Genomic DNA, 13,085 nt, shown 5'->3' on the forward strand with positions numbered 1-13,085 from the left:
CAACCTGCCACACTCCCCCGCCTATCTCCATGCCGCACCGGCATTTCAAACAGCGAGGCCTGGAGTTTCTTACTAGGTCACTTTAATTAACAAAGCCTGTGCCAACGAGGAGAAGAACTTGGCTCACAATCAGATTCTGCTCTTAGTTCCACTCACTGGGTCAAGAGCAGAGAGGGCGCATACGGTGGTGCCAGTGATCCCTTAGGCATACTCACCCTCGTCCCGCTGTGTGAGTGTACGCTGGTGTCATTTACATGCTGAGGAGATAGAAGGAGGTGTCACTTAAAGCTGGGGGTGGCCTGCTGTAACCAGGGCCGGTGTAACCACTAGGCGAACTAGGAGGCCGCCTAGGGGGCCAAGATTTGAGGGCGCCAAAAAGTGGTGCCCAAATTTTTTTTTTACACTACAGTGGAGTCACATCTTATGCAGGGGTTAGGTTCTAAGGTCAGAGCATAAGAGGAAAATCGCGTATAGTGAAAATTACCATAAAGTACAGTATACACTGTATACAGTAGAACAGGAGTCCTCAACCTAAGGCACGCGTGCCAAAGGTGGCACGCAAGCCGATTTTTTTTTAATGGCAGGCTGCGGGTCCCGGCCGGCGCTGAGCCCGCTGCCAGCCTGGGGTTCTGTTCACTCAGCCGGCATCGGGCTGAGCGGCGCCGGCAGTGGGCTGAGCAGGCCGGTGGCCAAGACCCCGGCCAGGGTCCCAGCCGCTGGCCCCGCTCAGCCCGCTCAGCCCACTGCCAGCCAGGGTCCCAGCCGCCGCCCCGCTCAGCCTGCTGCCAGTCTGTCTGGGGTTCCGGCTGCCGGCCCCTTGCCAGTCGGGGTCCCGGCCACTGGCCCCGCTCAGCCTCCTGCCGGCCGGGGTGAACGGAATCCCAGACCGGCAGTGGGCTGAGCGGGGCCGGCGGCCAGGACCCCAGATCGGCAGTGGGCTGAGCTGCTCAGCCTGCTGCCAGTCTGGAGTTCTGTCCACCGGATCCCGGCCGCTGACCCCGCTCAGCCCGCTGCCGGCCTGGGATTCCGTTCACCCCGGCCGGCAGGAGGCTGAGCGGAGCTGCTGGCTAGGACCCCAGCTGGCAGCGGGCTGAGCAGGCTGAACGGGGCTGGCGGCTGGGACTCCGGCTGGCAGGAGCCGGTGGACGGAACCCCAGACCGGCAGCCGGGACCCGCAGCCTGCCATTAAAAAAAAATGGGCTCGCGTGCCACCTTTGGCACACGTGCCGTAGGTTGAGGACCCCTGTTCTAGGGTATACAGCGTATACTGTGTGTACAGTACTTTATGGTAAGTTTCACTATACGCGATTTTCCTCTTACGCGCTGACCTTAGAACCTAACCCCTGCGTAAGATGTGACTCCACTGTATTCATTTTTGAAAGTTTATAATAAGCGATGCTCTGGGGGGAGGGGAGGAGGAGGTGGGGCGCAAGGTGGAAGTTTCACTAGGGCGCAAAATATCCTTGCACTGGCCCTGGCTGTAAGAAACCCTTTCTTACATCCTCCTGTAGTTGCTCTGCTTTGCCAGACTTCTCTGCACTCCTCCCTGCGTGCATCACACTAACCTAGTCCTAACCTGCCACACGTTGCCACTCCCCTCCCAGGAGCTGGGGCACCAGGGGGCCATCCCATTGGCAGAGGAATTCCAGCTGCTGCCTGCCAGGGAACCCTGCTGTCCAGGGTAAATACAAACCTGGAGCTTGACCACAGGCGTCTTCTGCTACCAAAGCTAACAAGGGGCTGGCACTGAGCACAGGACACTGGCTCTGCACACAGTGGGACAAACAGCACCTTAGAGACATTGGGTGCAATTCACTGCTAGGCCACATAAAGGGACCGTAAAGCCCCACAAATACCCCTGGTGCATGAAGCCCTGGCACAAGGGGCATTCCTGGGCAGGCCAGGGCCATGTTGCGGGAGGGAGAAGAAACTATCCAGTGTTCTTAGGACCTGGTGAGTCTGCACTCCTGACGCATGGGAGCAATGGCACAAACTAACCCCCAACCAGAGGAGACCGGGTACCGTCCCTAGTCCCAGTACCCATGTGAATCTGGGCTAATCGCCTATGGGCCTGTTGTAACTGATCATTTGTTCACATGCTGCAGCTCAGTGGTTTGAGCATTGGCCTGCTAAACCCAGGTTTGTGAGTTCAATCCTTGAGGGGGCCATTTGGGGATTTAGTTGGGGATCGGTCCTGCTTTGAGCAGGGGGTTGGACTAGATGACCTCCTGAGGTCCCTGCCAACCCTGAGAGTCTATGATTCTAAGGGTATCTGTTTAAATGGTCTGCAAGCCCTTTAGTGGTGCTCACTTTGTTCTGTGTTGGAGAAGCTGCCAGAACCCAGCCAAAGCAGCTAGATCTTGCTAGACCAGAGGTGGGCAAACTACGGCCCACGGGACTGTCCTGAGCTTCCGGGCAGGGAGGCTAGCTCCCGGCCCCTCCTCAGCACGCCGCATCGCCAGCATCTGGCCCGCCGCTCCTGCCAGGCGGCATGGCTGGCTCCAGCCGGACGGCGGGACTGCGAGCTCCTGCTGCTCTGAGTAGCATGGTAAGGGGGCGGGGAGTGGGGAGGTTGGATAAAGGGCAGAGGATCCCAGGGGCAGTCAGGGGACTGGGAGCAGGGGGTGATTGGATAGGGTGTGGGAGTCCGGGGGGGGCTGTCAGGGGGTGGATAGGGGGCGGGGCAGTCAGGAGACAGGGAGCAGGGGGAGGTTGGATGGGGCGGAGGTTCGGGGGGGGGAGCAGGGGGAGGTTGGATGGGGTGGAGGTTCGGGGGGGGTTGAATAGGCATGGGAGTCCCGGGGGGCCTGTCTGGGGGCAGGGGCGTGGATAGGGTCAGGGCAGTCAGGGGACAGGGAGCGGGGGGTGGTGGTTAGGGGTGGTGGTTAGGGGTGGGGGGTCCCAGGAAGGGGCAGTCAGGGAACAAGGAGCAGGGGGGGTTGGATGGCTCGGAGGTTCTGTGGGGGGAAGTCAGGGAGAGGGAGAGGGAGAGGGAGTGGGAGGGGGCCAGGCTGTTTGGGGAGGCACAGCCTTCTCTACCCAGCCCTCCATACAGTTTTGCACGCCGATGTGTGGCCCTCAGGCCAAAAAGTTTGCCCACCCCTGGGCTAGACAGTAGCTGGATCTTGCCTGCTGTGTTACTGGAACCCCACCATGCCTGCGTCGTCCTTTATTTTACATTTATTGTGCAAAGAGCAAAAGACATAGCAGGCCCCTGTGGGGGCTCCTTTGCAGGGATCCCCTCTGATCACTGCCTTGTAGGGCAGGGAGGTTTCTCTCCCCTCAACCCATCTGTGAAACAGACTATGGTTCTGACCCCAAACTTCACGCTGGCTCTGGGGCCTTGCTAACCCTATCCAGTGCCTGGTAGGGCCTCCCATCACCACATCTCCCCCCGTTATGTGAGGGTTCCTTACTGCAGAGGAAGGCTGAGTTACAGGTAATACAGTTGAGCTCCCCAAGGGGGCCTCAAAGGGAGAGACAGTGCCACAGAGGTGTTGTGTGACCTCCTCCTTTATGCACAGGAGTGTGAAAGCCATACGTGGGGGGGCCCTTCTGTGCACAGATTTCAAGGGCAGTTCTAGCTCTAAGTACACATAATAGCCCACATCCACCTAAGTGCACAGCTTTTGATTTCCCATGTCACGAGTGCTACCAACAACAGTGTCTTCTGGACTGATGTCGATGGCTTTTGGATCAAGTCCACGCAGAGACAACTCCTCAGAAACCCACTCCTGCTGCAAACAGCTAAGTGGTACTTCTGCCAGCCAGAACCATCCAGCAACAAGTTAACCACAGGTTAGCGGGCTGGATGTAGGAACCACAGGGTGTTACATAGGAAGTGACTGGGATGATGGCTTCTGGCCTTAATGTCCATGAATCTTTGTACAATGCACCCCTTACCCCAGAGACAACCAGAAGGACATAAAACACTCCGACATCTATAGGCATTTGCAGATCAGACCAAACTCTGTGCAGGTTCTCTACCGCCCCCACCTGGGGCATGTCAAGATACATGTTATGCAGGCACCTACCAACTCCAATGTGCAACAAGGAAATAAAGCAGACCTTGACCAAAACCCTAGGTTTCCTACTAATAACTCCTCTGACAGCAACAAAGCACCATGCAACTGTGACGCTCGCTGGCAAAAGACTTACTGTTCTCTAACAGCAACGCCTGTCAGGCCTGACAAACTCACTACGCCTAACACACTGCTTTCATAGTATTGCTCCAAAAAGGGTCATATGAGGTCTCTAATAAAAGCTTGTGCCACACTGAGCCCCATCGTCGTTGCAAGACGTAGGCAGAGATGATATTTCAGGGGCTGTGTGTACGTGCTGAAAAATGTGTTTAGTCTGTGTCCCAGCAGGGCTGACAAACAGGCTTTGCCAGACAGAGGGATGTATGTTCACCTGTCTGCCTCCATTCACATGGAGATTAAGCATTGTAAGCCAACAGAATGAGAGCCCAATATACTTATGTGAAATCAACAGGAGGGTGGGAAGACACCAGGGAGACTAAACCCCAGGGGGTTGTCCTGTCTCTGGGGTGGGGGCAAAAAAATGAACTTTGAAGAACATAAATATAATGCAAGGAGACTTTTTGTGATCCATTCGCCGTGGAAAGCCTCTGGCACTGGCAGAGGGGGATGCTTGTATCCTGCTTTGTCTGAAACCAGCTAGCTCTGCAAAAGACTGCACCTTTGGGGAAAATCTACATTGTTATATAGGGGAGTGACCACTGATAAACGTAGAGCCAGGTTTGGGTGTTATGATTTTGTTGTATAGCTAACCATTTCCATTGTTCTGATTCACTAGCTCTTACACCTTAGCCCTTAATAATAAACTTATGATTGTTTTCTCCATAAATGTAACTCAGAGCTGTGATGTTACTCTGGAGTTGATCTCGGTTCAATCAAACAAACGGGTGTGCGCCCTATTCCTCTGGGGACAGCTGAGCTGGTCCTTCTGGAAGTGTGCAGTGGTTAAGGGCTAGACGCTACAGGGGGAAGCTTTCGGAGGGACTCAGGGGCTGGGTGCACCTATTGTTACCTGCAGGGCAAAGTGAAGGCTGGCAGAGCCCAGAGGGGATTGTTTGGGTGGCTAACACTGCAGACTGGTGGAGTCAGGGAGTTCGCACCCAGTTAAGCACAAGCAAGTCTGTCTGTCTGTCTGTTTCTGTCTCTCTTGTAGGGTGACCAGAGAGCAAGTGTGAAAAATCGGGACAAGGGATGGGGGGTAATAGAGGCCCATATAAGACACAGCCCCAAATATAGGGACTGTCCCTATAAAATCGGGACATGATCTGGTCACCCTAGGGAGGGGGAGAACAAGGTGATTCACAGGCCTGGACCCCCAGAGAAAAAGTCACCTGTCTCCCCTGATGCAGGCATGTAAGGAGATGCCCTTGCTGCTTCCCTACCAGCCTTCCCTACTGCAGCTGGAAATACCACACTCCGCTGCGAGTAAATGACATGGGAATTTCTGTCACTAATACATTCCCAGGCCTAACCTCTGCTCTGACACATGTTGGGATCCTTTGGAAAACTCTGCTAACTGGCCACCATATGCTATGTTAACTGCTTCGTTAGCACACAGCTAATACTAATATTTTTAATTTCTAATGGGGTCCCTCTTCTGAGAATCTTTATGTGCTTTAGATGTAAGCCGCACGCCACCCCATATAAGGACGGAATTATTATCCTCATTTTACTGGTAGGGAAATTTTGAGGCACACAGAAGTTGAGCCAGTAGTGGAGTGAGGAAGAGAACCCAGGAGTCCTGACGACCTGCCCCATATATACGCTGCACAATCCTAACAACACCCTAATAGATTCTCAACCCAGGCTGCAAACCGTGGTCAGGGTTTGCAACCACCCTGCCCTTCCCAATATTGCTAACCGGAAAGGGGATGATGCCAGCTAGACTAGAGGTCCCAGTGTAGGAAGGGAGGAGAACCAGTGCCCTAACAAACTGTATTTTGGTAGGCACATGATTCTGGCAATGCAATTAGTTTTTCTTCTATACAGTGTGGTTTAAGTGTAACACTTACTGCAAAGGTGTCAATGAATAGCATTCAGGGAAGTATCCCAAAAGGTCTAGCTACCTAAACACCCTTTACAATAGTAACATGGACTTAAGTCATTAGTATCAATTGGATGATTAGCCAGGTTAAACTAGTTGAGGAAATTAATCTTTCACCTCAGGCAACCTCTATGCAACTGCAGATTCCAATCATGGCTGTAACTGTCAGCAGGAAGTGTACCCTGGGGCACCCATAGTTCATGAGAAGTGATGCTGGGCTGCATTGCTTCCCAGGCCATGGGTGGGGTATTTGGTCAGACCCTAGTAGAGTTTTCTGTTTTAAGGACTTTAGTTTAAAAAAAAAAAAAAAAAAAAAAAGATACAGAGCTGAGCTCCACTCACCACTGCCCAACAGTCACTTCATCCCAAGGGCCCACTTGCGGCAGCTTAGCAAGGCAGTCCTTTCCCCACATTCGGCTGAAGAATTAAAGTTTTCATTTAAAAGAAGGAAGTTTATAGTCCTTGGGGTTGCAAAGAAAATGTTCAAAATACTTTCTCCGTCCTGTGACTGCACAGAACTCAGGGAGTGTAAGAAATCCCTGGTTTGTGCTTCACAAACGCTCCAGCGCAGCCTGGAAAATTCTACTCACTGCTCCCCTGGAGCGCGGAAATTCTAAGGGCCCACTTCAGAGCTGCCCCAGGGAGAGGGCTGTAAACCAGCTGGATCTTCCTTGGGGTGCTCCTCCGGCATAGGGGGAAGTCCCTGACAGGCTGAATCAGTCCAGCCAGCTCTATCTCATCTCCTACTACAGGGAACCATGGGAAGGGAAGGGCTGGAACCAGGGGGCATTCCTACATCATGGCTATTCCTAGCTGCTGCAATGCTCCCTTTGGGCTACTAGCAGCTGGTGCAAGTTAGAGCAACCCTCAGGGCTGCTCTCAGCTATGCTGGGAGCAGACAGGTTCCCAATGGCCCCATGACGGTGCAGGGGTGGCCTCACGCCTAAGCGTTTGCATTGTAACTCGGGTGCATTTGTGCAGCACCCAGGCCAAGGGGCTGGTGTTGGTGTGTGTATGTGTCATTGCAACAGGAGTGGTGCTGACAATTCCTGATCTGGCCTCCTTGATCAGGCGGCTGGACTTGGCTGGGGGCCAGGCTGCTACCCCCCCATCACGTTGCAGCGAACAGCCCAGAAGAGCTGCAGCCTGTCCGGGGAGCCTGCTCTGCTGCGCCACGCCCCCTCCCCTGCAACGCGAGACAACCAGCGCAGCAGGAGCGATTGGAGCCGGGCCCCGCCCCTCTGCCCGTAGAGGCCAATGGGAGCAGAGGGAGGAGCCGGGCCCCGCCCCCTCTTCCCGCGGAGGCCAATGGGAGCGGAGGGAGGAGCCGGGCCCCGCCGTCACTCAGGGCCCCGCTCTCGCGCAGCAGCCGCCGCCGCTGCTCGTGGTGCCGAGGATGCCGCTGGAGCTGGGGCTGTGGGACGGGCCGCTGAGCCTGGGCGAGGTGGAGCAGCAGCCGGCGCTGCCCCTGCGGGTGCGCTACGGGGCGCTGGAGCTGGACGAGCTGGGCAAGGTGCTCACCCCCACGCAGGTAGGGCCCCGCCCCGGGCTCGAGCCCGGCTGCCCCGCGAGCCTGGCCCTGCAGAGGCGTCGGCTCGGCTCCATGCAGCGTTGCAAAGGCAGCCCCCGGCCCTGGCCTGCTGGGGCTCGGCTCTCGCTGCGGCCTCTGCTGCCTGCCCCGGGCTGAGCAGAGAGCGGGGCCGGGCCGGGCCGGGCCGGGCGGGAGGAGGCTGCTCTGTGCAGCGCCGGGACATGGCGGTGTAACGGGAAAGCCTCTTGCCAGCACCCCCGGGGCGGGACCGAGCCCTGCTGCAGGCCGGAGCCGGGGGCAGAGCGGGAAGGCGGGTGCTCGGAGAAAAGGCTCCTAGCGGGGGTGGGGGATCAGGGGAGCTTATCCCCGGGGGACTGGTGACGCTACTGCTACAGTGACCTAGGGGGACCAGACAGCAAGTGTGAAAAATCGGGACAGGGGTCGGGGGGGGGGGGGGGGGTAATAGGAGCCTATATAAGAAAAAGACCCAAAAATTGGGACTGTCCCAATCAACTAGGGACATCTGGTCACCCTACAATGACCCCGCACTGTGGGATGGCGGAGACTTGAACCTGTTTGCTGCCCAGTCTAAGTGTGGGGCGGCTTTACCGGAATGAATGCGAGCTCTTAGGTACGCTCCCAGAGATACCTGCTAGATGAGAGCCCTATGAACCCACCTGGGAGCCTCTGGCTTTAACGGAGAGTGGACTTGCCTCTGTGCTTGCTAACTCCATTGGTTTCAGTTGTGTTACTCATGACGTGCACCAGCATGAGAGCAAAATGGAGGCCCATTGTGCTCCAAATGGTTGTGGTAACGCCTGTGTTGCTCCAACACCACGACCCCATTACTAGGAAATAGAGTACGTAAGAGGACAGTGCTGTGGCTGGTATCCTCCTTGGGTATATACCAACAGCAGTGCACGTTGGGTATCCATTTCTCAGGCGGGTGGAAAATTCTACCATGCCAGGGAGTGTTTCTGCTGTCCAAGTACAAGGTGAGGAGTAGATGGATTTCATAACTGATTCAAGGACTCCAACCTTGATCCTCTGTGGCATGCATCTGCTAGTTACGCTTCACTGCGCCCGGATGACGGCAACAGGCATGCGTCATTCTTAGCGTTTCCCTGCTTTGCATTCAAGTTCTTGTCACTACCACGGAGGTGCAGTTTTTAGGTGCCAAACACTGCAGTTTGTGTGGGGGGTTCTTATTCAAACACATTCTAAGCGGAGGAAAAAACATTCAGCTCATTAAAGTTTATTAAAATCCTTCATTTTTAGGTGTAATCTACTAGCAGTCTCCCTTCTGGTGTAATGAAAACGGGTCTATGTAATAACATTAGCGTGATGCGTCAATTGCATGCCCAATGTAACTTATGGCTCACAGCACCTGGAGAGGGGGTGATGGATTCTCTACACGAATGACTCTTTTTCCCTTCTTGTTTAATGAATGGCATACAACTTAATCATTATAGGTTCAGAACCGCCCAACCAGCATTGAGTGGGATGGCTGCGATCCACAGAAACTCTACACCTTGGTTCTTACTGATCCAGATGCTCCGAGCAGGAAGGATCCAAAGTTCAGGTAATAGCGCAGGAGAATTTTGTAAGTGTCCCTCTCTTGTCTGCCATCAATGACAATAGCTTAACCACTGAACTATTAGTTGAACTTTCATGCTGCCTCTTTCAGCTGATGATTGGTGCAGCAGAAATTGTTGAGAGGGGTGAGATGACTTGCTAGGGGCCTTGCAGTGAGCTTATAGCAAAGCCTGCAACAGAACCCAGAGCTCCTGCTCCTGAATGTTAGCCAGTAACCATCCTTCCCCCCCCCCCCCCGACATCCAAGGATGGGCAGTGTGCCCCTGACAATGCGTGTTCAGAGCAGTGCTGCTGCACGCTTTGTGGTGAGTGGGAAGCACCTCTCTCTGCCCTGCTGGCTTCTTGGCTTCATCTGAACAGTTCTGGTCAATGAGATTCATGTGAAACTACATCCTGGTGTGCGTATATGGTGCAAACTTGGCAGGGACAGCAAGAGCCTGGACAGGGAGTGAGGGGGAAATACTCTGCCTCTAATAGCCGTCTTCCTGGCTGTCCATTTAATTCTTTTGGCAGGTCCAGTAATCTGTAGAGACTGTTATTGGTTCTAACTTGGGCATGTTCTTCCTCTTAGGGAATGGCATCACTTCTTGGTTGTCAACATGAAAGGAAATGACCTCAGCAGTGGGTGTGTCCTTTCTGATTACGTTGGTTCTGGGCCACCCAAAGGGACAGGTTAGTAAGTGGTAGCCACCACATATCACTAAGTTCCTGCCTGGCCTAATGCAGGACTCCTTGCTACAGTGAATACTACAGTACTCAGACTCGACTGACGAATCCATGCTGTGAATGAGTTGAGTAGATCGTAATGTAGAGGAACCCAAGCAGGAGTGTGCAATGTACAGAGAGAAGGAAGTCACCATCTTGGTGGGCAAAGCTACCTGATAGAAACAAGGAGTCACGTGTATACCTCCTGCACCAGGAGTGCAGAGCAAACTGCTGTCTAAGCAGCAGTGTGGATAGCATGGCCAAGCACTGTCCATCTGCCGCTAGTATATTTCCACCGTGGGGGAAAGTAAATGACTAGCATATTGCCTGCAACGGGCTGGAGGGAATTTCACTGAATTGATATCTGTGTGGTTCCCAGATGAGAACTGAGTTCAAATGTGACCCTGAAAGCTATTCAGGCATAGCTGGTACATTTTGTTCATGTATTAAATCTTCTTTCCTGTAAGTAAAGAAGCTGTTTCAGTAGCTGTTTACCTGGGAGATACCAGCTGCTGGACATCTCTTCTCCTGCGTAAACGTAGTAGACAAGTTGAAGTTAGTGTTGTTTGTCTGGGAGTCTGTTAAGCTCTTACATCACTTAGAACAGGTGTTAGGCCCAGGAGACCAAAACAGTTCTGAATTTGGGAGTTGGTGCAATCTGCATTAAAAACTGCTCCGCTACAGCTGAAGAACTATTTGCCAGTGCGTGTGGTTAGTATATGCCAACATTTCAGCTTCCAAACCCTACAGATCTGTATTAGCCACTTCTTCCCTGTGCCCTCCTCAAACCTGGGGGAAAAAATTGGAAATATAGTGACAATTTCAGTGGTAAAGGATCCTAGCAGATATTTACCTGCACAAAGGCATGAGCTGGAACTGTCCATACTCCTTATCTTTATAAACTGACAGCTGATGATGACCCCTCATTCTCGCAGGGTCACACACCGCCATGCTTGGCAATTCCCGAGTCAGTACATTCTGTGGGAATTGTTTTGCTGCTCTTCTGGGTGCTGAACATGCATTCTTACAATACTTGCTTGGAGTGTGCCAGAAAAATACCAATTATTTTGCTGTTACAGACCTAACATCTGTGCAAAACACATGCTTCTGCCTTCAGCCCCAGTCTATTAAAGTGGACAATACTACTGAAAGTGGTTGATAGGATAGTGCCAGTGAGTCCATTATATCTCACGGGTCCTTCCCTTAAAACACTTGTTCCAAAAGGCCTCAAACTCGTCCTTAGCCCTTATGCAACAAGATGGCTAAAAAGCCAAACCATGGAACCAACAAAAGTTCCATCTGTAGTGTAAGATGTCTGCCCTAGAGCTCCTGTCTGTGTACAGCGCCTGGCACGCTTATCTAATGTCTACACCTGGTGCTGTCGGCACATTCCTTGGATACTTGACTCATGACATCCTCCATGGTGGTAGATACCAGAATGGTTTGTTTATACGCAATAACAAGATTAATGTGTGGCTCAGACCCTTACATAGGGGTGTGTATAATCACAAGCTTATGTACCATAGTGTTTTCCTTAGAAAATCTGTATTTTTTTTTCTTCTTCTATTTAACATAGCGTGTCTGTCTCTCCCCCACCCAATCTGCAGGACTTCACCGGTACGTGTGGCTGGTCTACGAACAGCCGCAGCCACTGAACTGCAACGAACCCATCCTCACGAACCGATCTGGTGACAAACGTGGGAAGTTCCAAGTGGCCTCTTTCCGCAAAAAGTACAAGCTGGGAAACCCGGTGGCCGGCACCTGCTATCAGGCGGAGTGGGATAGCTATGTGCCAAAACTCTACGAGCAGCTGTCTGGGAAGTAGGGGGGAGGGGCAGCCCTTAAGCCTCTTACCTTTGTTCCTGCATCCCTAAATCCCATCACCTAGAACAAAACTAGCTTTGAGTGAGATGTATCAGTCTTGTGGGAGACAAAGTTTGGACAAAAGTAAGTGTTGGAGTAGAGCAATTTCTACCACTGTCCCTGCTGCTCATGAGGCTCTGTGGTGCCTCTGCAAACAATTACTGGGTGGAACCAGAGCCCCTTACCCAAGGCACAGCCATGACCTGAACCTGCTTCAGTATTAATGTAGCTTTTGCATGGGTGGGGGGTCCTGCCCAATCACCAAGGCAGACTTCAGTTGCTAGTAGCAAGTGGGCCCTACCCAGACAGGGGTAAAGGGAAAATGTACCATTTATTGTGCTCATTTCTGCAGAAACCATTGCTGCCTAAAGAGCACTAGTCCACTACAGAAATCTGCTAAGGTGAAATGCTTAGAGCTGCTTATGCCTCCTGGGCCATCTTGGAAAGCCTGGGGGTGGGAGAATATGGCGTCTGTTTCTCTTCCCTCTTGGTAAGAGTGAGCTGAGGTTCTTGCATGTGTTCCCACCTGCCCTTGCAATCTTATGTCAAACTTCACAATTAGTCTGGAAGCAGATAGATTTGACTTACGGTAGCAAACAAATTCTTAAAACACAGAGCCTGCCTTTATGCAGACATACAAAGTAGGGGGGAAAGACAGAATTCACTAAACACTGGTCTTAGCAGATTAACTATCCAAAAAGACTTTCAGATGTTCCCTGGAGGGGTCAGTAGGTCGGAGCTGCTCTGTTCCACACCAGTATGTCAGGCTACTGCTGTGCCCTTTAATTTAACTATATACTGGGGGGGGGGAGGGCAAAATGTGACCCTGGATGCTTTTGTTGAACCAGAAAATTAATTTAGCTTATATTGAAACCCTGGTTTGTGCAAGTCAGTGTTGTGCACTGTTTGCTGTTAGTTCAATTAAAAGGACAGAATCACAGGTGGACTTGGACATGCTTTTGTTCCCTTTCTGGAAAAAGCCCCAGTGGCTAACAAACTCCCTTTGGACTTGCTCTAGGTGGCTTCCGATCACCTTTGTTAAACTCCTCCTGGGGGGCGGGAGGGAGCTGAATCCATGCTCTAGGAGGGGGGAGGCTCTGGAAGCAGTGGCTGGGAAGAGTGTCCTCTTTCTCTAACATGTACATGGGACTGGGGTGGTGGGCAGGGCCCAGGGAGCACCTGGACTTCAAGGGGAGCTGTGTGTTTGGGGGGTAACAGAAAACATGCTTAAACCCAAGTGGCACTTCCTCTCTGCACCTGTGACGTACTGACTCTTCCTTACAGGGTGTGAAGGTGCAGCCTCTTG

General features: G+C 52.8%; 1 protein-coding gene across 2 annotated transcripts; it reads left to right on the forward strand.

Annotated features, from left to right (window-relative positions):
• The first annotated feature begins 7,462 nt into the window (after nt 1-7,462).
• PEBP1 (phosphatidylethanolamine binding protein 1) lies at nt 7,463-12,719 on the forward strand. 2 transcript variants are annotated; one of them, XM_065417684.1, is made up of 5 exons: nt 7,463-7,528; nt 7,598-7,615; nt 9,088-9,197; nt 9,783-9,883; nt 11,524-12,719. In XM_065417684.1, exons 1-5 carry the CDS (start codon nt 7,481-7,483, stop codon nt 11,739-11,741), a joined length of 495 nt encoding a protein of 164 aa, XP_065273756.1. In that variant the 5' UTR covers nt 7,463-7,480; the 3' UTR covers nt 11,742-12,719. The 2 variants fall into 2 exon arrangements, with proteins under 2 accessions (XP_065273756.1, XP_065273755.1); XM_065417683.1 differs by having other exon boundaries at nt 7,481-7,615.
• Nucleotides 12,720-13,085: the final 366 nt, after the last annotated feature.

This window comes from Emys orbicularis, chromosome 16 (genome assembly GCF_028017835.1).
Source record: "Emys orbicularis isolate rEmyOrb1 chromosome 16, rEmyOrb1.hap1, whole genome shotgun sequence".
NCBI classification, from domain to species: Eukaryota; Metazoa; Chordata; order Testudines; family Emydidae; genus Emys; species Emys orbicularis.